The sequence below is a fragment of the Saccostrea cucullata genome, unplaced genomic scaffold, assembly GCF_032062105.1.
Source record: "Saccostrea cucullata isolate Sc308-1 unplaced genomic scaffold, CSIRO_AGI_Scuc_v1 ctg960, whole genome shotgun sequence".
Classification (NCBI taxonomy): domain Eukaryota; kingdom Metazoa; phylum Mollusca; class Bivalvia; order Ostreida; family Ostreidae; genus Saccostrea; species Saccostrea cuccullata.
The window spans coordinates 75,259-102,933 of NW_026940593.1; the positions used below are offsets into that span (position 1 = coordinate 75,259).

Consider the following 27,675-nt stretch of genomic DNA (forward strand, 5'->3'; position numbering starts at 1 on the left):
AATTAGTCAATTGCATAGAAACTTCAATACAGTGCCTTAACTTACTTGCGTGTTGAAGAAATAACTACAATACTGTAAACGAACTATTATTCTCGTCATCTTTTATTCGCGATTCATTAGTTTGAAATTCATCAGCGACGATTAATCTAAGCGACCGTGAATCATTTTTACCACTATGAAGTAAAATAAATGGTCCACGGCGTTTAATATTCGTAAATTATAGTAGTTTGCGAAACTAACGAATTTTCCTCGCACGCAAATACAAATTGTTTTACAGTAATTTTACAGTATTTTATTACTTAGGCCCTCTGGCTGATATTGGTGTCTCGGGCTGATACAGAATGTGATATGGAAAGGGGTGTCATTCTCTATATATAGCAGTGACCCTTTGAAGCGTACATGTACATAACAAGATTTTTTTCCATATCGAATCATATATCAGTTAATAAAATTGGGGAAGGGGGGCTAAAGGAAAAACAAAATACATGAATGTACGAATTACAAAATGCAGAGCATATGGATAACTTAAATCACACTAACATGGGCTCTGGTTTTTAAGGTTTCTAAATACGTATATTCTGAACTTGACGTATTTTGCAACTTGCATCACCGTTTATGCTTATATTCGATATATTATCCTGGTTATGTAATTACCATCTACACTTATCCTACACTTATTCTGTAGGTACATGTATACTCATATGCCTGCTGATCGTTAGTGTGTAACATTGGTATTGACTGCTGCATGCATGTACAGTCATAAGCCGATTAAAAAAGTTATATAAACTGCCTTGGCAAATGTGTTTTATGATTTCGATTTTTAACCGGGCTCATTGCTCGTAGAGCAATATCCGGCTTTTGCGACGGTGTTCAACCGAAAATGCTGCTTCATCACCGCCAAATTAAATTTACGAGTTAGAATATATTACGTCTGCGCAATCACCTTTGAGGCAATACAAACACTGAATTAAACTTTCAAATTTATCTGAAATGGTCAAAAAGAAATTATAATAAAATACGTCTTCGACGATTAATTATTTGGTTATATATGCAAAAGGTATTCATCAGATACCCCTGTCTGCATCATATTCTATAAATAAAGATTGTACTATCAGGCTAACAAAAATGCGGGGAACATCATTAATGACTTGATGTACGCTTTGATGCAAAACTTACAGCTGAGGAGACATCTTTCTGCATCCGGTCCGAATAAACAGAGTACGCTAGTACGATAGAGTACTTTAGAGTACGCTAGAAAAAATTTATAATTTAATGCAATTAAACTGCTTTTTGTATGTTTTTCTACATTAGTTTTACATTATAAATATATATCTTAAATAAAATGTTTATATGTTTCTTATTTTAGAAGTTATTTTGATTTTCGATTTCAGGTTACTGTTCCTCGTTTTATCCCGATCTAATTCAACTTCAAATGTTCCATTGTTAATGTGAAAAATATTGAAGTTTACGTAATACAATTATTTAATATTTTGGTAAATAAAATTTAGTTATTTAAAGTAAATAAGTCTGAAAGAAAATAGTAACTGAGATCGGGTTGTTGAAAACATTTAATGCATTAAAATATGAATGTTGCTTTCCTGTCTTGACTATCGCTAAAATTTCAAATATTTGGGACAAATGTTGCAATATTATTTTATAATACTGTTTAATCAAGTAGTATATACATGCATTAACAGTCTAATCATATCAAAATACACATTTTTTCTAGCGTATTCTAGCGTACTCTGCTCTTAGTAGTACCCTTCTGCTTCAGTGTTTATTTAATTCTGTTGGTATATAAAACCCCAAACGACAAATATTTTCGCTGTTAAATTCTAACTTCATTTTACTTAATTCTTAAAGCTTTATTGTGCTATATATGACATAGATATATATAATTATCTTCTCAGTGTCTGAATCGGCTTGTTTTTTAAACTGTCACTGAATGAGCCCGGCTTTCTTCTGAGTACTTTGATTATAATGGGGAAGTTAACTTTACTGGATTATTAGATTTACATTGGGATTTCTTTTTAATTTATGTGAATATGTGCGATTATGATATATGTAACAATAGTAACATAACATTGTAAATTTGTTGAACGTGGAATGGTATTTACGCTTCCAAATTACGGACTTGGTTTATTACTATGGAAATACAATTTAACATCTTCTCGATCATCGCTGCTAAAATTAAAATAATATACTTGAAACATTTTTGATTTTCGCGTTAAATACAATATACGAGGACCGTTCAAAAATTACGCGGACTGTGTTATTATTTACTCTTACAGACGTCATATAGTTAGGAAATTTCACAAAAAATGTATCTTTAAGATCCCAATAAATTTTGGGCAAAATATCTGTATTTTAAAAAATTCTACGAAAATTATCGGTATGTTGATATCGCTGATGGAGAGGTACGGAGCACGACAAAAAATTTGAAGCAAAAGAATGCGGAATTCAAAATTTAACTCATAATTTTTCGATAATTGGCGATATTTTTCGACAATTTTCTCAATTGTATCTTTAAATTGTTCTATTATTATGTATTTAGATTTCTGACATGATATTTGAAGTACTAACAGATATAAAGTGACTTTTATCGCAAACGATTCCCATGAAAACGACTGTGAAAATGACGTCTCCTGAATTGACGGCGCATCACACTTTTGTTAAATTACGTGTGATGCTCGAGATATCGCCAACATAGATCCAAAATATGGATAATCAAACATGTAGTGAACTAGGGTATTCGTGACATTCGTCCACAAATAGCAAAATTAAATTTTAAACCGTTAGACCACTGAAAAACCTATATGGGAGGACGGAAGGAAAATTATCGACGAAAACTTCATCCAAATTGTAAAGAACATGATTGATAGTCACCGATATCACACTATATCTCATAAATACCTGCAGTTTTTTGTTTTGATAAAAAAAAAAGAAATATTCTTAACTTTTTTAATAGATTTAAAGCTTGACAAGAAATGTGTTTGGATGTTGAAATAAGGTAACTCAAACTGTACGGGTACTCTTGGGAAAATGTTGAGAAAATGAAAGTCCAATCACACATTTTTTTTATAATGCCTGTGACGTCGAAGATTTTGCTGCTCCGTGACTTAATGATATGTCCTGATAAATCACTCAAAATTGATACCAATTTACAACATTTTATATGAAATTTTGAAGACCATAAAAGTAAAGATTCTTTTATATTATGTGTGCCATTTTGCCCGATTATGTTGTCAAATATTTTTCCTGTGCAACAAGTCCGCGTAATTTTTGAACGACCCTCGTATATGTTTTACCTTGACCTAAAGAAACGGACCGATTGAAATAAATCTTTATTTTGGTCATAACTTTTAAACAGATAGCACTAGGGCTTTTATATTTCACAAGTGTATTTCTTGGGATACGATCTTTCTTTGGATATTTTAAACATAGGCCTTTTGAACTTTATGTACTATAGCTTCTATATTTCACTACTTTTCTTTTCCGACATTTTTTAGTTTTCATTTCCGACATTTTTTTTTTTTTGTTTTCATTTTCGACATTTTTCAGATAGTACTTTTAGTAACAGATTTGAAGACTTTACCAATGAAAAAACTATAGGAAAACAAATCATAAATAAATCATTGAAATCAAATTTCTGAGTATTTGTTTTATCAATGAAATGACTGTAAAAATTGAAAATGCCTACATTAAATTTTTAGTGTTTGACTCAATGTGTATTCTTCGCAGATGTAAAGCAGAAATCAAAGTACTGAAAGTACTCATGGGAGCTGAACATGGTGTAAAATAAAATTTTTGATCGGGGGGTTAAGTCAGTGAACATTATTATTATTTCAAATACAGACAACTGTTTCAGATTTTTTGTGTTGCAACAATCTTGAGAAAGACATTCAGAGACATTGAATAGCAAAAAAAATGCATGGGTCATAATGCTTGCCTGCCTGAAATTTAAAAAATGTCGGAAATGCTATGCAAATTTTCGGAAATGAAATGCAGCGATAAGATCTTCCCTAAGAACCACTGATTTTAACCCTTTGAGCATGACTTTGAAGTGTGAGCCAATTGAAAAAACTTTAATCTTTTCTATATCTTATAACAGGTTAAATCGTGAGCTTTCATATTTCAAATATAAATTTATTGAGACAAATATTTTGTTTGGGAAACAACATTTTTATCTCTTAAAATTGGACCGTTTACGGTAGCACTGTCGGTAGAGCGCTCGCTCCGTGATCGGGAGGTCGTGAGTTCATATCTCGGCCGCGACTGACCTAGTCGTTAAAATTGGTAGCAACTGTTCCTTTGCCATGCGCTCAGTACTTTGAAGTGAAAGTTGCGGGTCCTTCGGATGAGACCTTAAAACCCGAGGCCCCGTGTCAGCGACAGGCGTTGGCACGATAAAGATCCCTCACTGCTCAATGGCCCTGAGTGCCGAGTAAAGATCAAAATTTGAAGACCTTCACCGGCACACGATGACGCCTCCATATGAGTGAAAAATTCTCGAGAAGGACGTCAAACAATATACAATCAATCAATCTCTTAACTTTGGAGCTAGACTTGCATTTGAGAAACTTCAACCCTCGCTGTAAGCTGTCCTAAGTGATTTAAAAATGAATAAACTACGAGAAAACCTATAGTTCCCTCTTGATTCATCGATAGAGGACTTGTAAAACAATCAATCGGACAATGTAGTCTATAACTTTTATGAATATTTTTAATATATTGATTAAATGTTATAAAATTATGATTGCATTCCCTGTGCAGTATACATATATAACATGTTATAATTATATTTATTATACATAATTATATCAAATATCATAGTATTTCCCCATTCCAGAAAATAATAAAATTTTCATTTTGAAATATATATATATTCCATTCGTATTCGTTGAAATTAACTTAATACAAAATAAGTTATCACCCTTTCTGTATAAATACAATTTCTGCATAACTCTCTAAATGGTTGCACAATAGAATATCTACATATTATTTTCATTTATGTAAAAAAAACTTGTCAATTAAAATCTGTATACACTTAATTACAATACTAAGATATCGGCTTCATTAATCTTAATAAGGAGGGCCCGAGTTCACAAACATGGTGCACCGTATGGAAATTTTCATTGGGACATCAAGAAAAATTAAAGGAATGAGAAAAATCAAATTAGGCACATGATGATGCGTAAATAACAACAAATTCATTGATTTTACCAATTACTCATACAATTATTTAGCATAACAACACTAGTCTTGATAACAATATTGCCGAGTAAAGGAAGAAAATTTCTCGTCATAAATGACATCACCAACCTTGACATGACGCAGTACAAGTAATCCAGAGGTTAAACAAAAATGCAAAATAAATATAAAACCATTGCCATTTTTGCTATTTAAAACATTCAAACTAATAAAAATAATTAATCAGATATAAATATTTTGAATTTATCTAGACTCTAAAGATGTGCAACATGCATGCTTTGACAAGGAATCTAAAGAATATCTTTAGAACGATAAGTGTTTTCTAAATTTACAACAAAAGTACAAAGATATACAAAGACTACTGTACTGCAAAATTACCAATTCTTTACAAACAGCAGAAACAATACCCAGCAGTTTTCGAGTAGAGGATGTAAACTTTTCTTTATGTGTATCATTTTTTTTCATTCAAAAAACAAGAGTACATGTACGCCCTTGCACTGGCATCTTTTTTTGAAATTTATCTTAAGAATTCTATTTTTATACCTGTCAAATGACACATAGCTGATACATGCGATATAAGTGGTACTGTTTACGGCACACTCCTATCTATTATCATACGGATATTTGTATGTTCCCTTTCCTACATGTGCATTATGTGTTCGTGTATTTCTTTTACAAAGTTTTTTGAAATAAAAAATACATATTGATACGTTGTTTTATTTCATATTAAAGAACTACAACAATGTTCAGGGCAGTCGGATTAAACAATTTGTTGCTTTTAAAATAAGTAATAATAAACTCTTTACAAACCGACTAATTACCCTGCGATTTCAATCCGGAGAGCCATAATTGTAGGACACTAATCTTATAAGATGTGTAAAAACCGTAAATGATTTTTTCGTACGTAGAAGTTTCCTTTCTAATTATAAAGTTTAAGACAATTGCATTCAAGTTTGAATATACTTTATTCTTTCCGATTAACCGATCACGGATTTTCTAATCAATTACCATTGTTCCGACTGATTACTCGATTAACCGGTTACAAATTGGTATCCCTAGAATATAATTATATATGGTACTTAACAAAGCTTAGGGGAAACATCATTAAGTAAATTTTGAAAGACTGTAAATATGCAAATCCAAGATTTTCATGTTATTTTTCACTTGTAATAATTTGTATATTATTTTGAATTTGATTTGAATTCAATAACAATATCAAATAAATGTTTAAGATCATATTATTGCTTAAAAAGCAGGTATAATGTATCAGATTAAATGACAGTCATGTTTTGGTATAAAGAAAGAAATTTAATTTTAAATATTACTACATGCATGTATACGTCAAGATCATGAAGTGTAGTCTTTGTATAAAAAGAACTTCCGCCAAACAAAACCCTTTTACCACATATTGTAAACAACACAACGTCTAACTTATGGATCATCATTATCAATGTTTAAATGGTTAAGAATAAAATGTGAAACATAAAAAGAGGATAGTTCTAAAAAAAATTATGATATCAATCATGACATGTTTTTGTTTAATTATCATGTGGAATGAAGAATTCCTTTCTTTTTTCCTCGTTGGACTTGAAACAAATTGTGTATAGAAAATCAGCTAAGCTAGGAAAGTTGAATAAACAATAAATGCAGAGTTTTGAAAACCAGTGGCAAAATAAAAAAAAAAGATCTACAAATATTTAATGTTTTCTAGTTTCAAATCATACAACACAAGTTGCATTCAGTTTCCCCATCACTTCTCCTTCTTGTCTTTTTTAAGCCTTTCCCCGACAAAAATTTGAGTACATCAATGTAACGACCCAAGGCTGCAGTATGTAAAGCATTCTCTCCGTTATTGTCTTTGACATCAAGTAAATGAGGATAAGTATTGACCAAGTATTTACACATATCTAGTTTTCCGTTCATACAGCATAAATGAAGCACAGTTTTTCCATCATTTCCCTTGGTTTTGATATCAAAATCTATTTGAATTAGAAATTTGAATAAATCAATGTTACCTCCCCAGGCTGCAGTATGTAAGGCATTCAATCCATTATTGTCCTTGACATCTAGTAAATGAGGATAAGTATTGACCAAGAAATTACTCATGTCTAGTTTTCCGTTCATACAGCATAGGTGAAGTACAGTTTTCTCATCATTTCTTGTGGATTCAATGTCCAAGCCTTTTTCCAACAGAAAATTGAATAAATCAATGTTACCTCCACAGGCTGCAGCATGTAAGGCATTCTCTCCAATATTGTCAGTGATGTTTAGTAAATGAGGATAGGTATTGACCAAGAAATTACTCATGGCCAAGTTTCCGGTAATACAGCATAAAAGAAGCACAGATTTTCCATCATTTCTTTTGTTTTCGATATCAAGACCTTTTTCCAACAGAAAGTTGAACAAATCAATGTTACCTCCCAAGGCTGCATCATGTAAGGCATTCTCTCCAATATTGTCCTTGACATTTAGTAAATGAGGATAAGTATTGACCAAGAAAATACACATGTGCAGTTTTCCATTCATACAGCAAGAATGAAGCACAGTTTTCCCATCATTTTTTTTGGTATCGATATTGAAGCCTTTTTCCAACAGAAATTTGAGTAAATTAATGTTTCCACCCCAGGCTGCATCATGTAAGGCATTCCCTCCTTTATCGTCTTTGACGTCTTGTAAATGAGGATAACTATAAACCAAGAAATAATACATGTTTTCTTTTCCATTCATACAACATAGGTGAAGTACAGTTTTCCCATCATTTCTTTTGGTTTCGATATCAAGGCCTTTTTCCAACAGAAATTTGAGTAAGTCAATGTTACCTCCCCACGCTGCATCATGTAAGACATTTTCTCCATGATTGTCTTTGACATCTAGTAAATGAGGATAAGTATTTAAAAGGAAAATACACATGTCTATTTTTCCGTTCATACAACATAGGTGAAGCACCGTTTTCCCATCATTTCTTGTTGACTCGATATTGAAGCCTTTTTCCAACAGAAATTTGAGTAAATCAATGTTACCATCCCAGGCTGCACAATGTAAGGCATTAGAACCATTATTGTCTTTGACATCAAGTAAGTGGGGATATGTTTTAACCAAAAAATTACACATTTCTAATTTTCCGTTCTTACAACATCTGTGAAGCACAGTTTTCCCGTCATTAGTTTCGTTTTCAATATCAAAGCCTCTTACCAACAGAAAGTTGAGTAATTCAATGTTACCTCCCCAAGCTGCGGCATGTAATGCATTCTCTCCATTATTATCCTTGACATTAAGTAAATGTGGATAAGAATTGACCAAGTAATTACACATGTCTAGCTTTCCTTTCATGCAACATAAGTGAAGCACAGTTTTCCCATCATTTCTTTTGGTTTCAATATCGAACCCTTTTTCCAATAATAATTTAAACAATTCAATATTACCTCCCCAAGCAGCACAATGTAAAGCATTTCTCCCGTTAATGTCTTTGACATCTAGTAAATGAGGATAAGTATTGACCAAGAAATTACTCATGTCTATGTTTCCATTCATACAGCATAGGTGAAGCAAAGTTTTCCCATCAGTCCTTATGGATTTGATATCATAACCCTTTACTAATAGAAATTTCAGTAAATAAATGTTACCTCCCAAGGCTGCAGCATGTAAGGCATTTCCTCCGTTATTGTCTTTGACTTCTAGTAAATGAGGATACTTACTGACCAAGAAATTACACATGTCTAGTTTTCCGTTCATACAGCATAAATGAAGCACAGTTTTCCCATCATTTCTTTTGGTTTCGATATCAAGGCCTTTTTCCAAAATAAATTTGAGTAAATTAATGTTACCTCCCCACGCTGCATCATGTAAGGCATTCTCTCCAATATTGTCCTTAACATTAAGTAAATGAGGATAAGTATTTATCAGGAAATTACACATGTCTAGTTTTACGTTCATACAGCATAGGTGAAGCAACGTTTTTCCATCATTTCTTGTTGATTCGGTATTGAAGCCTTTTTCCAAAAGAAATTTAATTAAATCAATGTTACCACCATAGACTGCAGTATGTAAGGCATTCTCTCCTTTATCATCTTTGACATCTAGTAGATGAGAATAAGTATTTACCAAGTACTTACACATATCTAGTGTTCCGTTCATACAGCATAAGTGAAGCACGGTTTTCCCATCATATCTTTTGGCTTTGATATTGAGGCCTTTTCCCGCCAGAAATTTGAGTAAATCAATATTACTACCCCAGGCTGCAGCATGTAAGGCATTCTCTCCATTATTGTCTTTGACAAACAGTAAATGAGGATAAGTATTGACCAAGTAATTACTCATGTCAAGTTTTCCGTTCATACAGGATAGGTGAAGTACAGTTTGCCCATCGTTTCTTGTGGTTTCAATATCAAATCCTTTTTCCAACAATAATTTGAATAATTCAATGTTACCTCCATAGGCTGCATCATGTAAGACATTACCCCCACTATTGTCTGTGACATCGAGTAATTGAGGATAAGTGTTGACTAAATATTTACACATATCTAGTTTTCCATTCATACAACATTTATAAAGCACATTTTTCCCATCATCTGTTTTTGTTTTGATATCCAAGCCTTTTCCCAACAGAAAATTGAATAGAACAATATTACCTCCACAGGCTGCAGCATGTAAGGCATTTTCTCCATTATTGTCTTTGATGTTTAGTAAATGAGGATAAGTATTGACCAAATATTTACACATATTTAGTCTTCCAAACTTACAAGCTTCATGTAATGGTGTACTTCTACCGTCAGGATATGTTTGCTTTACACATTTTTCTATCAAGTATTCATACAATTCTATATTTCCTGATTGAGCCGACCAGTGTAATGGGGACATACCTGTTTTGTCATAATAATCTGGAGAAAGCAAATCTGGATATTTTTCACAGATATACCTAACCATGTCTAGTTTTCCATTTTGACAAGCATAGCTGAGAACAGTCGAACCAGTATATGATGTTTTATAAGGGTCACATCCACTTTGAACTAATTTTTTAAAGATTGTTTCGCCTCCTGCATAAGCAACGAAATGTAGAGCGTTTCCACCTTGATTGTTTCGAACGTCAATTAGTTGTGGGTAGCGTGTTAGAACTGGCTTAATGAGGTGATTCTGCCCAAAAAAGCAAATTTCGTGTAGTAGACCGCATTCTATGTTATTACAGTGAAAATTATTTGTTAAAGTTCTTTCTTTCAGGTCAACATTATCAGTGAAGCGATAGAGTAAATCTAAATTACCACTTTGCACAGCGTAAAAACAAGTTTTTAAATTATACCTCACATTAGTTAATAGTAGCAAATCAATAATTTCCATTTGGTTGTGTGCACATGCTTCATTTAAAGACAAATATCTTTGTTCTTCTGAAGCTGAAGACAACAGATAATTAACCCATCTAATGTTACCAGATACACAAAAATGAACCAACATTGTTTGCCCACGACTATCAGTATTTTCTTTTAGCCCATTCAAAAAACTTTGATTATTTACACTTTTACAAAAAAATTTCTCGTCCTCCCATATGTGAAGACGAGAAATTGTTTGAAATGCTGCTACTGATCTTTCCTGCAGAATTTCTAGCAATCGTTTAATTAAAACTTGGAAAATATCTTCGACGATAACTACAGAATTCCAATACAGTTTCTTAGAGGTCGTTACCCTTTCTAGAAGGGTAAAATCACAACTCTTGATAATTTCCTTTGGGTAATAAATGACGAGACATTTAAATAAACTATCTTGTATTGAGCTATGACTAAATTTATATTTTTTTTCAATGTCGTCATAAGCCATCAAAAAATGGTAGTAATGAAAGATAGAACTTTGAAAATTCCTTAAAGATGACTTTGTGGTTCCTAACATTTTCAGTGCTTGTTTTTTCCTCGCTCTGTCTTGTAAAGGTGTTTTCAGTACACTTTCTTCCACACTCCCTCCACAGAGAAGAATGTAGATTAAAACTGCCATTTTGCTTTCTTTCCTATCCAGCCTTTGTTTGATATACTTCTGCAAGCTTACAATTGGATCCTTTAAGAAAGCTTTAGCGTCTTCGGAAAATATTGGATTATTTTTCAAGAGGCTACAGCATTGCGGGATTCCAAGTGAATTTCCAAGTTTAATTACATCCAGCATTGTATTTGATGTTAACAATTTATCAAGACCGTACTTTTTAAACATTTCTACTATTTCTGAACTTTGCATTTGAAAATTCCCATTAGATAAGTCAACTGAAGAATTGCTTAAAAATAACTCTTCATTTATTTTATCAGCTGCTTCTTTGCAAATATCATTTCTGATTGTTAGAATTAAAACATTCCCCTTACTGTTCTCATTATTCCATATTGCTTTAATCAAATGTAACTTGGCTTTAAAATTGTCAATCTCATTTGAAACTGAAAACTCCCCAAATAAATTATCTAAAAATAAAGCGACATTTGAAGACGGTGACACGGATCCATACAATTCTTCAACAGTGAACACCTGAAGAGGGAACATTCCTTTCTTCTGTAATTCTGTTAAGACATACATAGCAATCGTGGTTTTCCCGGATCCCGGGTTACCTTTAACAAGGACATACCTATTCGACTCTAAAAGTTCTAATACTCTCTGAATTGCGCGTGTTTCAACAAATACATCCTTTATTTTTAGCTCTTGATTTTCTAAAGCAGCTCTTGTTGTATCTTAAAAAAAAAACAAGAAATACCTTCAAATTGGCTAAAATATTCACATCAAATAAACATTCATCTATTTTTTTTCAAATTTTCATTCTTCTAAGTTTATTTGTATTTCAATTAAGAAATAGATAACAAGTTTATAAACTTCAATGGGAATTGAAGTGGGTCGGTCACATGATCAAATCCTGTGAAGGCCGAAGGCCTTCTCAGAAGATTTGATTACGTACCGACCCACTTCAATTCCCATTGAAGTTTATAAACTTGTTATTTATTACTTATATATACATTTGAGACTGACAATTGAATATTTTCGAATTTAAATTATTGCACTAACCGTCCGTCGTAGATTTTGAAAAATGACGCAAGGTGTAAATCGGCTTGCATGGCAGTTACGCTTCGAATGCATTAGGCTAAGAAATCTATTTCGAAGGGAATATTTTGTGAAAGGCTACTTGTGATCAGTAATAGTGAACAGATTGTTGTCTGGGTATATTTTTATTCGTGAAAAATGATAATCGGTGCTGAAAAGACACAAGAAACGCGTCCGAAGTTTGATGATAAAAAGTTGAAGGAATTTCAGTCGCCGGAAAGGGATGGATGGATCCGATGGATTGAAACATTTGTACGAGCCAGTTAATTTGCAGTTTGATCAAAAACATTCTACGGTTTCAGTAACTAAAGGCATAATTATCGTAAAACACTGATAAACACAGAGACACTGGCGACAGCTTTCCATTGAACTACGAAAACGCCGAGGTGTTTGGCAGCTGTTCATGGCATGATTGCAATGGTATATTTCATATTTACACATTTATCATGAGTAAAATTTAAAGATAAAATAAACGTTTATCATGAAAATTTAAACAAATGCCTACCAAAAAAATAAGGATGAACGTTAGAGACTGTTCATCTGACAAAAGTGAAGAAAAATGTAAACAAACGCTAGGCTCCTAGTTTTCTCTATATACACAGGTTGAATCGATAACCCCAAAACTATGAAATACTTGTTTACATTTTAAATAAAATAAATATCATTTTACTTGCTTATTTTGTTCATTTTTATACATGAAAAGCAAGTAGAGTAGGTCATTTTATAATTTATGTACCGGTAGATATTATTGCGCCGTGTGAATAGGTCACTTTTTGACCTCTGAACTCAGACAAACTTCATACAGAATTGAAGGTATTTTCTCTCTGTATGTTTATATAATAGAGAGATACCACAAATGTATATATTGAAATATGAAGAAAATGATCTTACCCATCTTTGCTCTGATATGCATTTCTGAAAATGAAACAAAATATGAGAAAGATAATGTTTCTTGTTTTACATTTGTATGCTTACTTTGAAACAGCGTGTTGAGTTACAAGAGATGTTTACAGATATCCGATCCTCAGCCAGGGAGGATAACTCAAACATTTAATATTTTATTTGAAATATATCAAAATGAAGCTTGAAAATGATTTTTTTTTTTAATGCAACAATTTTCATTTTATTCATCTTTATAAGATTCAAGGTTTTTGGAAGTCTTGGGAAAGGTATTATAAAAATTGACTTTTGTACCCTATAAAAGGGGAAAAAATTAATGCAGTTTTAGAGAAATAAGATTTTCTTATATCCAACCTTAGATACTAATGCTTATTAGCATGATAAAGAGTGATTTGTGGTGTTTTGCAATTATAGTGAAAGCCTTTTACTTTTTGAAGAATTTGGAAAGCAGAAAGAAAACATTGTTAAAGTAATGGATATGTTTCCAGATGTGAAAAATTTTATGAAAAAAAAAGATTTTTGTTATAGCTCATCAGTAATTTTTTTTTTCCAGGAATCAATATCAAATGTACCTTACATACGTCTATTTTGCAGACAATTATATGGAAATGTGAAGCTGGCAAATTATCAAGCATAATAATCATTATAACTTTTATTGATTAGTTTAAGAAAAAAAGAATTATAGCAGCATTACCAAAGCTTAACTTACCAAAATTCTCAAACCCTCTGTTTTCTATTTTATCTGTAACGAGTAAACTTAGCATTTCCAGAAAATATTATTCATACTATGATACTAAATATAAACTCAAAATCACACTATGTCCGTGAAACAAACATAAAAAGATACTAAAGATAGACAATAAAGATAGATAACGGCGATTTTATTTTAAATCTTTTCAGATCTATATGGTAATATTTAACTCTGTATTCAGTACGATGACTTACCTTTCAGTTCCCGTATTTCTCTGGTGTTTTCTTCTACATCTGAGACCAGTGACTCTGTTTAAGCAAATAGCTATACTACAGTTGACTGCATGAATTAAGGTCCTGATGTTTAAGGTTCATATAATATTACTTGTATTGATGTTTTAACTTTCACCTCATTTGTATCCATATAAATGCTTTTTAGATTTTCTGTTTTTTTTAATATTATCTATCTTTGGCATAGAGATGTTGTCGTAAGATTTCACATGTCCAGACAATTTCCATATATGGACATGATCACAATATTCGATCCCTCTGTGTTGTCCATGATAATTATGTTTCCCATTTGGATGTAAAACTAATGAAACTACTTCGTTTCATATTAAGAAAAAAAATATTCATGTACTCTTCAATCGTTTACAAGTTCATTTCTTAGTGTCAAGATTAGGAGGGTAGGATGAAGGAATTCAATTAAACAATAATATTATCTTCATTCAAATTATTATAGACGTACTTTTTTCCTTTGTCATAATTCCGCGGAATCTCAATTTCTGTTTAATCCGAATGTAGAAAATTACGCGGATTTTCTGAATTGTCACTATATGCCTTACATTTTTATTAAGTACGCTTGGACAAATTTTTGCGGAAAATTTGTGTCCGTGTACATACATGTAGCGAAAATTAATACCATGCGGAAAAAAGTACAGATGATAAATTTTTGTTTTTTTTTCTACATGATTGTGTATAATTAATAGAGATAGACATGATTTGCAATAAAAACAAGCTGTATCAACCAATAGTCGTACCTAATATTGTAAGCTGTTTGATCCATTTCATTTCTTGTTCCGGGTCCATTTTTTCTGTCTTGATAAAGTCTACTGATTGCTGATGTTTGCAAACTCCAAAATAATTATCAACTTCTTCGACAATTTTGCGGATATTGGAAAATTCACTTTGAAAATCTGAATCAGGTAAGCTTATTTGTACGGCATGTCCATAATATTTGTTTCTGATCAGTCTGAGACGCTCAATATTTGCTGATACACTTCTGTCTGTAGGGTCAGGATCATTGCCCCAACCTTTACTGTGTGCTTTTAGTGTAGTCACATTACGCAGGAGGATATAAAGCAAGGATATATCCATATCGGAATAATCACCAGTGTAGATATTTGAAGGCGATGGGAAAATTAAATCGGTTTGTGAATTAAAGAGCGGGTTCCTCTTCTGTGTCTTTAACCAAGTTTTAACGGCTTTAGACAGGTCAGTTGCTGGTACTTCTTTGATAAGCACGTCCCTCATGACGTCAGCACAGGGTCCCAGAATCAGTCGGGAGATCCTTGCTAAGTTTGTTGTTTGTGGTGTAGACGCGTACTTCGAATGGGACATGATCTGGTTTGCCTCTTTTCGAATACTGTATTTAACACTGAATATATGTTGTATCCGATAGCTGCAAATTCTTAGTGACGATAAATTGCAATGTCAAAGGAGTAGATGAAAAGCGAAAAAAAGTCCTTTAATCTGAAAGTAACAGAAAAAATCTACATACTGATTTTTGTTGAAGCATTGAGAATCTTGTCTATTTGTTCTTAATCTATGTAAATTTAATGATGTTCATTTAGATAAAAAAAAAGTGCCTTGCACTTTCATGAAATCCAAAAATGGCTTTCACATTTTCCATTAAATATGTCATACTGATACGTTCATTTTACATTTTTAATTGAACTAAAATTCGTCGGAAGAGTGACATTTAGGTAAAAAAGTGTTTTATAGACAGAAGTTGTAGTTTGTATTAAAGAAAATGTAATAGATTAGATCAATGTTTTTATGCACTTATTAAAGAAATATTTTGGATGTGAAATGAAAAGTTTCGTAATATTAAATATTAACATTGGGGTCATCGTACAGTTGAAAAATAATAAATAAAAAAAATTATTCAAACTACTATATGAATTATTAAACTGGTATATTGTAAGAATTCTTTTGAAAATCTTAAGTTAGGGATGTCAAATATGTCAAATACTGATAATCGAATAGGAGTATTTGAATATGCATGTATTTGAATATACTCGAATATTCGATTAAATAAATACGTCTTGCATTAAAACATACATATATTTGTAACTTCATTCTCTTGCCAACTCGTATATGCTTTAATACAATTATTTTGGTTTATACTCATTAACAATAAAGTTTTCTTTTCTTAGATTTTCGTAACTTTCAAACATACTTTGGAAATATTTATTTAACAAGAGGCCCACGGGTCTTATAGGTCACCTGAGTATCATTTAACAACTTTCCAACAATTGAATTTGGTTCGTGTTTTTATACTAGAGCCCATGAAATTCACAATTGTGAAAGAGGCACCATTGCTTATCATAATTAAAAACTTGGCATGCTTACTTTATTTACTTTATACCTAGAGGAAAATCAGAGTAACAAAGAAAAAATGCACTTCCACTTTATATTTAGTTGTGCACCCCAATTCAAAGAAACCACTTACCATGGAGCAACATATTTCAAAATTTTGTAAATTTTATCATAAATTTTATTTCATCATAAATGATTACCCACCCCCTCCAATACCTCTGGCCCAGGGGGCGTGAAATTAATCATTTTTCTGAATGCACCTTTCTTCATCATAAATATGTATATATATATATATATATATATATATATATATATATATATATATATAAACTTGGATCATTAGCAATATCCAGGAGCAAAGGAAAAGATTTTCAAAGAATTCATGTATGTTCACTGTATAATCAAAAGACCCCCCCCCCCTTACACCAAATGTCAAAACCTCTTACACAGGGGCCATGGATTTTTGTTGATGCATTATAACTAAGTACTAAATTAGTTTATTTAATACCCAGGAGCAGAGAAGAAGAAAGAATTTATGCATTTTCACTAGATGATCAATAAAACCCTGCCCTAACACCAGAACCCCTGACCCTGGGGCCAAAACATTCACAATTTGGGAAGAGGCAATTTTGCTCATCATAACTATATACTTAGTTTATTTAATACCCAGGAGCTGAGAAGATTTTCGAAGATTTAATGAATTTTCACTATAAAACACCACAACCCCTGACCCTGGGGCCATAAAATTCACAATGTTGGAAGAGGCACTCTTGCTCATCATAACTATGTACTTAGTTTATTTCCTACCCAGGAGCAGAGAAGAAGATTTTCAAAGAATTAATGCATTTTCACTATATATAATAGAGGCCCGTCCTTACATCAGATCCCCTGACCCTGGGGCAATGAAATTCACAATTTTGGTAGAGGACTCAATGGTTATTACATTCGTGCTAACAGTTTGCCTGTTTGATGTCCAGGAGTAAAGATGAAGATTTTTAAAGATTTCATTAATTTTAGTGGATTTTGCTTCACCCCTCAGGCCCAAGGGGGGGGGGGGGCAGGGACCATGAAATTCACAATTTATGTTCACCGTCACCCATAGATGCTGTATCCAAAATTTGGTTTAAATTGGTTTAGTGGTTTCAGAGAAGAAGCTTAAAATGTTCAAATGTTAACACACGATACAACGAACAACGACGGATGAAAATGGATTGCAAAAAGTCACCTGAGTGACTCAGATGACCAAATGATAATTAAAAACGGTTAAATGATATTATCAAATTTAAGGTAGTCCGATCTTCAGGTTTATAAAATCAACAGTTAAGGAATCAAAAATGCTCATAAAAATTTCTCTGAATCCACAAAAATATATTAATTTATCAACAGTATTTCTTGTTTGAAGATTAGAGGTAATTATATAACGTATATATGGAAAATTGTCAGATCAACAATGTTTTTGTTGACTGACGTTTTTCATACTAATTATTAGTCCACTATTTATTCTCTGAATTGACGATATTTTTTTTATTATTACACGATCATGACAATGTATAATTATATTCCTTTTATGGGGTACAAATGTCAACTTTTATAAGACCTTTTTTTACATGTAAGACTTCCAAAACATATGAATCTTATAAAAATGAATAAAATGAAAATTGTTGTATGAAAAAATTTCATTTTCAAGCTTCATTTTGATCCATTTCAAATTAAATATTAATTTTTGGAGTTATCCTTCCTGGCTGAGGATCAGATATCCTTAACATAGTGTAAAAGACAACTAAGAACGTTTTCAGTATGTAAGTGCTCTGTGACCCCCACCCCCTTCAAACATACATTATTTATTTTAAAAAATATAACCTTATACGTGTAGAATCTGAAAATATACGTACTATTATTAACAAGTTTAGTGCTTAACCAACCTTATTTTAATTTACTTTTCTATCGTCAACTCCCTCACTTATGCAGCAATATATACAGTATAATCGTTTTTTTCGTGTGTTTAAAATTTTGCGGAAAAAGGGGTGGATTTGAACAGTTGTTATTTTGCGTAAGTTATTCTTTACGATTGAAGATTTTTTCTCAGGAATGGTAATGTTTTTATGTCAGATTATACCTATATTCATTATATCTGAGATACCTTTCTCTTCGGAAAACATAGAGCACAAGCTTACCTATCTGAGATCTTATACACATAAACTGCCACTGGTACAACAAAATGTGCTGCCAAATCAATAAAATTTTGCAAAAAATTGAGAAAATTCGAAAACTGACTTTTTTTTTACCTCTCTGTGACATTTGTGTATTCCAAAACTTAAAAATTATATTCATTTCTAAGTAGAGATGACGACAGGTTTTTATTGGTGATCTGTTGCATTCTTCTAAAAGATACTGAAAATCAGGGGATACTGAAAAAACTTCTTGTTAAAGCTAGGAATCGTTTTTAATTATGTAAAAGAACTTTTTTTTACGATTTCACACACTATTTACAGAGAAAAACGATATGTTTACTATACATTTAAACATCCAAAACATAAACTTCTTGGAATGTTTCAAGCTAGATTCTGCATTTAGCTGTATAGTGAGTTTTCTTGATAATATATCAGTATATATAAAATGACTCATGGAATGTAGGAAAACTTAAGTTTACGAAACAAAACTTTGGCGTATAATGACTGTACTCTAATATTAAATACGCTTTGTTCATATAAGAGCATTTTTCCTGTTTTCAATACTCAAACTTATTAACAAATTATTATATTATGATGACTAAAGCTATCAACTTCATACATCGGATCTTTGTTTCCTGCTTCACTTACCCTCTGTAACACATTTGCTGATTTCCTTCACGGGGTTGAATTGTTTTATTTTATTTTTCGCACCATAATGTGATATTAATAGCCACAGAACAGTTACATTATGGTTTGATATATTAGTCTTTCGTTATAACGCCGTAATGCAAGTAAGGTGCAATTTACTCGCAAGAATTTCTGTACTCTGCTTAGCAACAATAATCTAGCCCTCGCCGATTTTTTAATCTGAATTTACCTGAAGAGGGCTACAGTTCCACAGCATATCCGTAATGGTGCAAACATATTTGTTACTTTTTGGCATTTTGAGATTTCTCTTTGGAAACGGTAGAATTTTGAGGTTTTTTTTTTTTTTACACTTAATGTACAATATAGTATTACTCATTATGTATTATAGATTGAGCAAAAAGTATATTGTAGTATTTTTATAAATTGTTAACGGAGGAACAGGACCTTAAGCTGAAAAAATTCCTGTCAATGAATTTTTTTTTTCATATTTTTCATATTACTAATTTAATATGTGCTTAACATTTTAAAACGGTCCTGTCATTGGATTTCTTGACTTATTTAAAAGATATCGCCCCAGAAATACCATCCTGTTTAGAGTTTGCATGGAGTTTAGATACTTCTTGTTTACGGGACCATAACGGAGTCAATAATGCGAATTTTTAAGTACAAACGATAAATATGATATATAACACTATATACTCAAATATTTCATAATATTCATAGTGTTTAAATTATCTGAAAGCAATTATTTTAATTTTATAAAGTATTTGGATGGGATAATTTCTGCATATTTCAAGGCAGCTTCAACGACAAAACCTCATTTGGAAAAAATTCTGTCAATAAATATATCTGAATTTACGATTGAATGTCAGTCCTTCATCGTAATTATTTACTGCATAAATATCACAGGGTGAAGCTTACCTCAATATCGCACAGGACATCGTTGAATTAGACGTAAGCATGATAAAAACGCTTCACGTTTGTATTTTCCGAGTGCGGGAAATCAATTGTGACGTCACACGAAAATATAAACATTCAAAATTATCTAAATAGAAAGAATCTCTGCTACTTAACACGAAAAAATATTAATTTTAAAAAATCTGCTTCAGAAATTTATCACGATACATTGACTGTGACCTGTTTATTATGAAATAAAACTGATCATGACGGGGTGTGTGTACTTGATCTCGCTGCACTGAGGATTCAAACACTACGTCTATGACGTCACTGACGACAGACTGCAGGGTAAAGAGAAACAATTGTGTGGATTGGGTAGCTTCACAATATCTAAGTGATGGCAAGATCTCAAAAAAAATTTTTGATAATAATTTCTAATATTAAATGCTTAAAAACAATTTTAGAATTTAGAATAGAATTACACAAGAATTGTTGATTTTAACAACGTTTAACATGTACATCATTACCGATTATGACGTGATATGTCTTTTTAGTCATGTGACATGTGTCCTGTCTCCCCTTAAAGTGCGAAAGTTTTGAATTTTCCTATAAAATATACTTTAGTAAATGTTCGAGGGTTGGCCCAAAAAGTCGTAGACAATGTAAATATCTTTTTTAACACGCAACCAATACTAACCAAGTTTTGCATAGACATAACACATTCAATGTTCTTTAAAATTGTGAATTCTTAGATATAAATCGTTCATTTTAAATATACACTTGTATTGGGACGATTTATATGAAGGCCGATATGGTCTGTCGGCGCACGACCAAAATTCTGAATGATTTACGCATATAACTATTACATTTGCTATTATTTCTTCGGCACTGTGTAAAAGATTGAACTAAGATTTAAATCACTGAAACCAGAATCAAAATCTTAATAATATGTCAAAATTTCATATAAATTGAATTTGAAATAGACGGCTAATGGCATGATTTTCAAAGTCTTGTTGGAATTAAAATTGATGAAAATGACGTCGTCAACCCCTTAACCAGCGCACGGAAATGTAATAAATTGTTTTTGGTATGTTTTATATCCATCAAAGACGGGGGAAAAGAGTATAGAAAGGACATTACACACTAGATTTTAAGAGAAAAGTTGTTTTTAAATAGCATGAGAAAGTTTTTCCTTTATATTGAAAACAATAGTTGTTGCATGTAAGAAGTAGAGTACTGTTTGTTAAAGGCAGACATTTGGAAACGTTCTGAACGTCGTCAAACAAGGTGTATTCTCTGCTTCCTTATAAAATGTAAGGTGATCTTTCAACTAAATTTTGATTAAAATTTTAATTTGCCCTAGAAAACGGACAGTAGTGAATTTAAATAAGTCCTTTAGTCAAAAATGGTTTTTCACTATAAAAAATATTCATTTGGATGCTAAATCCCGCATGTGAAGCAGAAAAAGAGATCATGACGTCATGAGAAATGTAAATTACGCTTGCTCTCGTGCGCCGATGTACACTTACATGGTTTCTTTATTTTTTCATAGTTTTCTTATTAAACGTGGTATCGTCATGAAACTTGAAATGCATGATCATAAAATGCTACTTTTTGCTATGAAAAGAAAAGACATATGATTTAGCAAAGACAAAATAAAATATGTTCCCTGTCTACGACTTTTCGGGACAACCTTCGTACTTGCATTTTGAGACGTTTTCTTAAAAATACCTGGACGGTAGATTTTTCCAAAACTTTGCATGTACAATGAAGTCATTGTAAGTATATATGGCACAGAAATAAATAGTTTTTCTATTGTAGTTTTCACACAAGAAAACCTCAGTTTTTTCAAAATATCAAACACGTATGCAGTATACATGCATAAAATTTTCCCGAATACCTTGTTTCATGTATAAACGTATATTTCTAACAAATCAAAACATAGAGTATGTGCAACACTTTTTTTCAAAATGATATTGTCATTCCTTTATTCCCTTGTAATTGTGGAATAAGGCGGAAACAATAAGGTTGTAAATCTACAAATCTGAATTTAAGAACAAGAAATAATATTAAATGTAAATTAAAAGAAAGCTTTTTTCCATGAACAAAGCTCTTTTCTCTTCAATTGTATAAATGTGAATTAACTTAAATTTCTTTTTTTTATTTAACCCGTTTTTCTGCCTATTTCTGCACACGCCTTTCTCAAACTTTTAAATAAAAATTTCATTTGTCGAACATCATAAATTCTGGATCAAGGATCCCATCTCACACAAGATTGGGGGATATCTACATCACCAACCAAGTGGTTCAAGTGGTGAACTTATTTTATGTCAAAAGAAAGATCTTCTTAATTTGTCTCGAATCCCAAGTTTTATCAAATAAATTGAAGGACTCGGGCATATTAAAATGCGGAAAATACATTTATATGCGAAATATATTAGAATAATATTATACAAAATTTGTTATCTTATCATTTATTGCCATACAATCAAAACTTGTGGGGTAGAGGTATATGCGTTGAAGTGCGTGATTGTGGGGCAACGGTATATGCGTTAAAATACGTGATTGCAGGGATGGGGGTTAAGGTAGTACAAAACACCTGTGGATTCTATTTTAATCAATTTCCTAAAAAAAAAGTACTAGAGAAAAAAAATGTAAAGAAGAAAAGAATAACAATACTATATTGACAACAATGAATGATCTCTTTAAGAAAAATAATAAGTTTTCACATGATTGCGTCATACTTTATGAAAATATCAGAGAATCTTATACATGTATATTGGTCACTTGGGAGCTTATATTTTGGAATGTGATTACGCTATCTAAGTGGAATAATCTAGCATGTAACAGTCTGTTATTAATTGCAGTGGAACTTTTGTTCCATAAATAGTAGAGGGCTGATATTTGGACACATATATAAGGAATATCTCCATGCTTTATGAACTACAAATGTCAAGGTCATATAAAGAGGTCAAATGACAAATATTGTGAATATCTACTGAATCTTTTAGGTTTTTTGCCATTGATTTTTTTAATCGCCAAAATATCTGAAACCATTGGTTCAATATTATTCATTTATACCCTTCTTATTCTAAGACCAATTTGAATCTTTTCCGGTATCAATACTGATTCAGAGAAACAAAAAGGTTATTATTATTATTAAAATTATTACAAATATTTGCAATAGATCAATTGAAAACTTGAAAATGAGGTTCATTTTCAAGTCGAATGTCTGATTTCACAATCTTTTCATAGGGATCTGATAGGCTATTTTTCAGACTATGTGGATAAGAAAATGTGTGGTTGAATTTCTTTCATATCATCTATTAAGAATGATTTTGTATCCTAGAAAAAAGTATCAAAATTTCAGAAAAAATAAATTAGAGGAAAAATTTGGCCTATCAATTGTGTCTCACATTAAATGGAATGTCATTACAATATATATATATATATATATATATATATATATATATATATATATATATATATATATATATATATATATATATATATATATATATATATATATATATATATATATATATATAGGTACATGTATCAGTACTATAAAGTAGTTAAATAAGTTTCACTAAAAGTTGCACAATTAATAAATGTAAAAATTTCAGTCAAACTTTTGCAACAAATTAAATTTCTTTCTTACAGGATTTGGTTTGGATCGCACTTAAAAGCAAATACACACGTATCAGAGTAACTGGCATCATCTCCAAGTGCAACTGTTGTTACATTATTCAGCACTTTGGAAAAAGGAATTTTGAGTAGTCTACTCTACGATCGTCGAAAAAAATATATCGTATATTTGAAATGGATTATTTCCTTGCAGTCATGGATACATATAAATCATATACTGCATGTGTGTTAGTGAAGGACTTTAAGGAAGTTAATAATTTTGATAAACCTTTTGTTACTGACATGAGGAAAAAAATCTTGCTGAGCTGACTACCATTGAAAAAAAACTTTAATAAATAAATACGAGTATATGTTTAAAAAAATTTAATTCAAAAAATTTAGGCATATTTAATTTTAAAATTCTTTATAATAAACCAAATGTTTAAATGTTCAATGATGTTATGTTCCTGTAATATGGATACATTTCAAGTTGAAAAGTTTTCTATATGTATATTCCATTGCCTAAATGTGCTAATGAAATTTTCTAGAAAACTCATCAAATATATTTTTTCTCTTCAAAATTTGTTTTCTTGAAATATTTTATCATTTAAACTAATTGATTGTGATCCAATATTGTGGAACTTCAACAAGTTGAGCAACTGAACACCTTGTTTTAAAGAAGACATTGTTAAGGCTAAACGCGTTAAAAAAATGTGAAAAAAATTATGTGTAAACGTGTTATGTGTTTAAGAGAGAAAGTGTGCGTTTTCGTGAATGTTGCAGAATAACCTCCGAGGTCGAGAAATGTTGTTTGAAAGATAAAAGCCGAGGCGTTATTTCGAGACCTAGGAGGTTATTCTGCATCATTCACGACAACAAGGACTTTATTTATATTCTACCATGTATAACTACAATCGCTAAACTACGGAAATTATTTCCTCTATAGAGAAACAATTTAGGCCACCATGTTACACTGTTTCATTTAACACCAGAGGTAAAATTTGTTTGCTAAATACCTGTGTATAGAATGCACACGATTTGAGCTTTCGTTACATTAAAAATAGGCTTCTTCAATTACAAATTTGTTCGTAATATGTTTTGATCAGTTAAAATGAATATACAATAACAACATCATGTTTCTGTTTTACTGCTAAAATCACGTTGTTTAATGTGTAGGGAGGTCCGTGGAATAGCCCCGCTTACCTATAAAACCGACATTCATCAGAAACTTGATGCAATTTACATTGTTTATACTGCGAAAGACTACACACCGATGCTGTCTAAACAAGTATTTCATTCTACAGCCAGACATGCATTTGAATTGTTCAGATTTGATACGTGTTTCTGATCTGATAATTTTTTGATGACGTTCGTGATTTATTGGAGAATAATGTCCGCCGGTTTCCTTTGATGTGTTCAATAATCGTGGTAGAATTAGATATAAGTGTTTATGGAGAAAACGTGTTTAGCAGCCAAGCACATTTAGTCTAAACGTGTTTAAAAATGAGGCATGTTTAGAGCTTAATGTGTAAAAAAACAAGATGTGTTTCTGAAACACTGATGCCCCCGAATGGCAACATAATGAGGATTAAACTTTTCTCAGATGTAAATTTATGTAGGGTCTCCTAGCTGGAAATACAATTGTAAAACATGAAAGCCCTATCACCATCTGTTCCCAATTTATGGCCAAACTAAAGTTTTTTTCATAATTCCAGAAATCTTCAAGATCAAGGTCAGACGGTCAAGGTTATTGGTACGCAATCAAAGGTCTTTCCACAAAGACTACATATTGAAGTATGGAAGCCCTAGCCCAAACCATTTTAAAGTTATGGCAAAGGTTCAAAAGATTTTACTAGTAAGTTAAACTCCAAGATCAAGGTCAGAAGGTCAAGGTTATTGTTATTGAATAAAATATCTTTTCACAAGAATTATATCTGTGAAGTATGAAAGCCCTAGCCCTTACTCTTCAAAAGTTATTGCCAAGGTAAATGTTTTTTCATAAGTCTGGATATCTCCGAGGTCAAAGTCAAAAGGTCAAGGTTATTGTCGCCAAAAAATACTATAACTAAAAATAATACATATGTGAAATATGGAAGCTCTAGCCTTAGCTATTTATAACTTATGGCCAAAGTTAAGATTTTTTGAAAGTAGGTCAAACTCTAAGTTCAAGGTCAAAAGGTCAAAGGTCTTGATATAAAATGACAGATCTTGTCACAAAGATTTAATATTTAAAGTATGAAAGCACTAGCTCATACCCTTTTGAAGTTATGGTCAAGGTTTATTTTTTAAAGTAGGTCAAACTCCAAGGTCAAGGTCAAAGTTCTTAGTATCCAATGAAGCCCCTTCTTACAAGGATTACATATCTGAAGTATGAAAGCTCTAGACCTTACCATTCAAAAGTTATTGCCAAGGTTAAAGTTATTTTCATTAGTACGTAAATCTACGAGGTCAAGGTCAATATTCGAAGTTGTTGAAACCCAGTCAAAGGTCTTGCCACAAAGAATATATATGTGAAGTTTAAATGCCCTTGTATCTGCTGTTCAAAACTTATGGACAAGCAAAGATTGGAAAATTTTGTTTAAAAGTTGGTCGAATTATAAGGTCAAAGTCAAAAGGTCAAATGAGGTGTTACCCAAAAAAGGTCTTATCACACGGAATGCACATGTGAAATATGAAAGTCACAGCCCCACTAAATCAAAAGTTATTGACAAAGTTAATGTTTTTGCGGACAAACAGAGTAACAGCTACATGTAGACAGCTAGACAGACAGTTGGACACGACAAAAACTATATACCCCCGAAACTTCGTTTACGGGGGCATAAAAATAAAACAATTTGGCGTTTAGTTTTGTGTTTAGCATCTAAACACTGTTTTTACAGTTATATACCCTTTTATCTACATGTGTTGATATCTTTATCAAAATTTCAATGCAAAACAAGATATCTCCAAGATTATGTTTCACTCTAATTTTACCAGCTAAAATATTAATTCAAATCTAAAAACAACAAAATAAGATAAAAGTTGTTAAGAAAAACGCAATTTACAGACTTTGGGTCACTTAACTTTATTATGACATTTCCAAATGCTGGGTATCTCTTAAAGACCACTTTCTTTATTGATTGAATCTTCAAAGCTGCCATTCATGAAAAACATGAAAGACGATGTTTTTTCACATAATAAATAAAAATTTTTCTTACCTTACCATTTACTACGTTTTGCCAAATTTTGAACAAAATATCTCCGATCCGTCCATTTTGTAACAGCTAACAGGAGATTTTGCCGAACTTTGTGATAATGTGTTTTGTAATTTTCAGAAGCGGAATCTATTACAAAATGTTTATGACGCTCTCTTTCCCGTGCTTATGAAAAATATCACGAGATACAACCGCTTCAAATCTGATATTTTTCGTGTGCAAATCAAATACAATGTAGTTACAAGCTATACGGAAGTCAATTTCACGTAAACCAGATAAGGACCCTTTAAATTTTTTTTTGAATTTCCCTTAAGGTTTAAAAAAGCTAGTACTATAGGTATCCATGCAGGCATTCAGACGACTTTGCATGCTTTTTAAATACTTACATATTGTATTTGGTACTCTGGGTTTCCGCTTCCTTCAATTATTATAAATCACAGTGTTTAAAGCTTGCATGTGTTTTCAGTGCAAGACATCACAGGTCACTTCCTATTTCATATCATGCTAATAAGCATTGGTTCCATGTCAAGATGTATAAAATGAAAATTGTTGCATGATTTTTTTTTTCAGTTTCAAGCTTCATGTTAAGACGTTTTTTATTAAATAATTTTTCATGTGTTTCCGCCCGGCTGAAAAACGGATATACTTAAACGAATAGATAATTCCTTATAGCATTTTTTTTA

At 31.6% G+C, this 27,675-nt stretch overlaps 1 protein-coding gene across 2 annotated transcripts; it reads right to left on the reverse strand.

Annotated features, from left to right (window-relative positions):
• Positions 1 to 4,816: 4,816 nt before the first annotated feature.
• Positions 4,817 to 27,118, reverse strand: LOC134255675 (uncharacterized). Of its 2 annotated transcripts, none has more exons than XM_062738200.1 (6): positions 27,001 to 27,118; positions 14,895 to 15,606; positions 14,110 to 14,163; positions 13,874 to 13,906; positions 13,156 to 13,179; positions 4,817 to 11,900 (listed from the first exon to the last, which is right to left on the reverse strand). In XM_062738200.1, the coding sequence occupies exons 2-6, from the start codon at positions 15,472 to 15,474 to the stop codon at positions 6,925 to 6,927; spliced, it is 5,667 nt and encodes a 1,888-aa protein (XP_062594184.1). In that variant the 5' UTR covers positions 15,475 to 15,606; positions 27,001 to 27,118; the 3' UTR covers positions 4,817 to 6,924. The 2 variants fall into 2 exon arrangements, with proteins under 2 accessions (XP_062594184.1, XP_062594182.1); XM_062738198.1 differs by having other exon boundaries at positions 26,996 to 27,095.
• Positions 27,119 to 27,675: the final 557 nt, after the last annotated feature.

What these genes read in the sequence shown, in the direction of transcription:
- LOC134255675 (XM_062738200.1), bottom strand. Translation starts at nt 15,474, where the DNA reads ATGTCCCATTCGAAGTACGCGTCTACACCACAAACAACAAACTTAGCA. An exon ending in AGAAATACGGGAACTGAAAG is followed by an intron (nt 13,907 to 14,109) that starts GTAAGTCATCGT and finishes TACTCGTTACAG; the next exon opens with ATAAAATAGAAAACAGAGGG. An exon ending in CAGAGGGTTTGAGAATTTTG is followed by an intron (nt 13,180 to 13,873) that starts GTAAGTTAAGCT and finishes TTTCATTTTCAG; the next exon opens with AAATGCATATCAGAGCAAAG.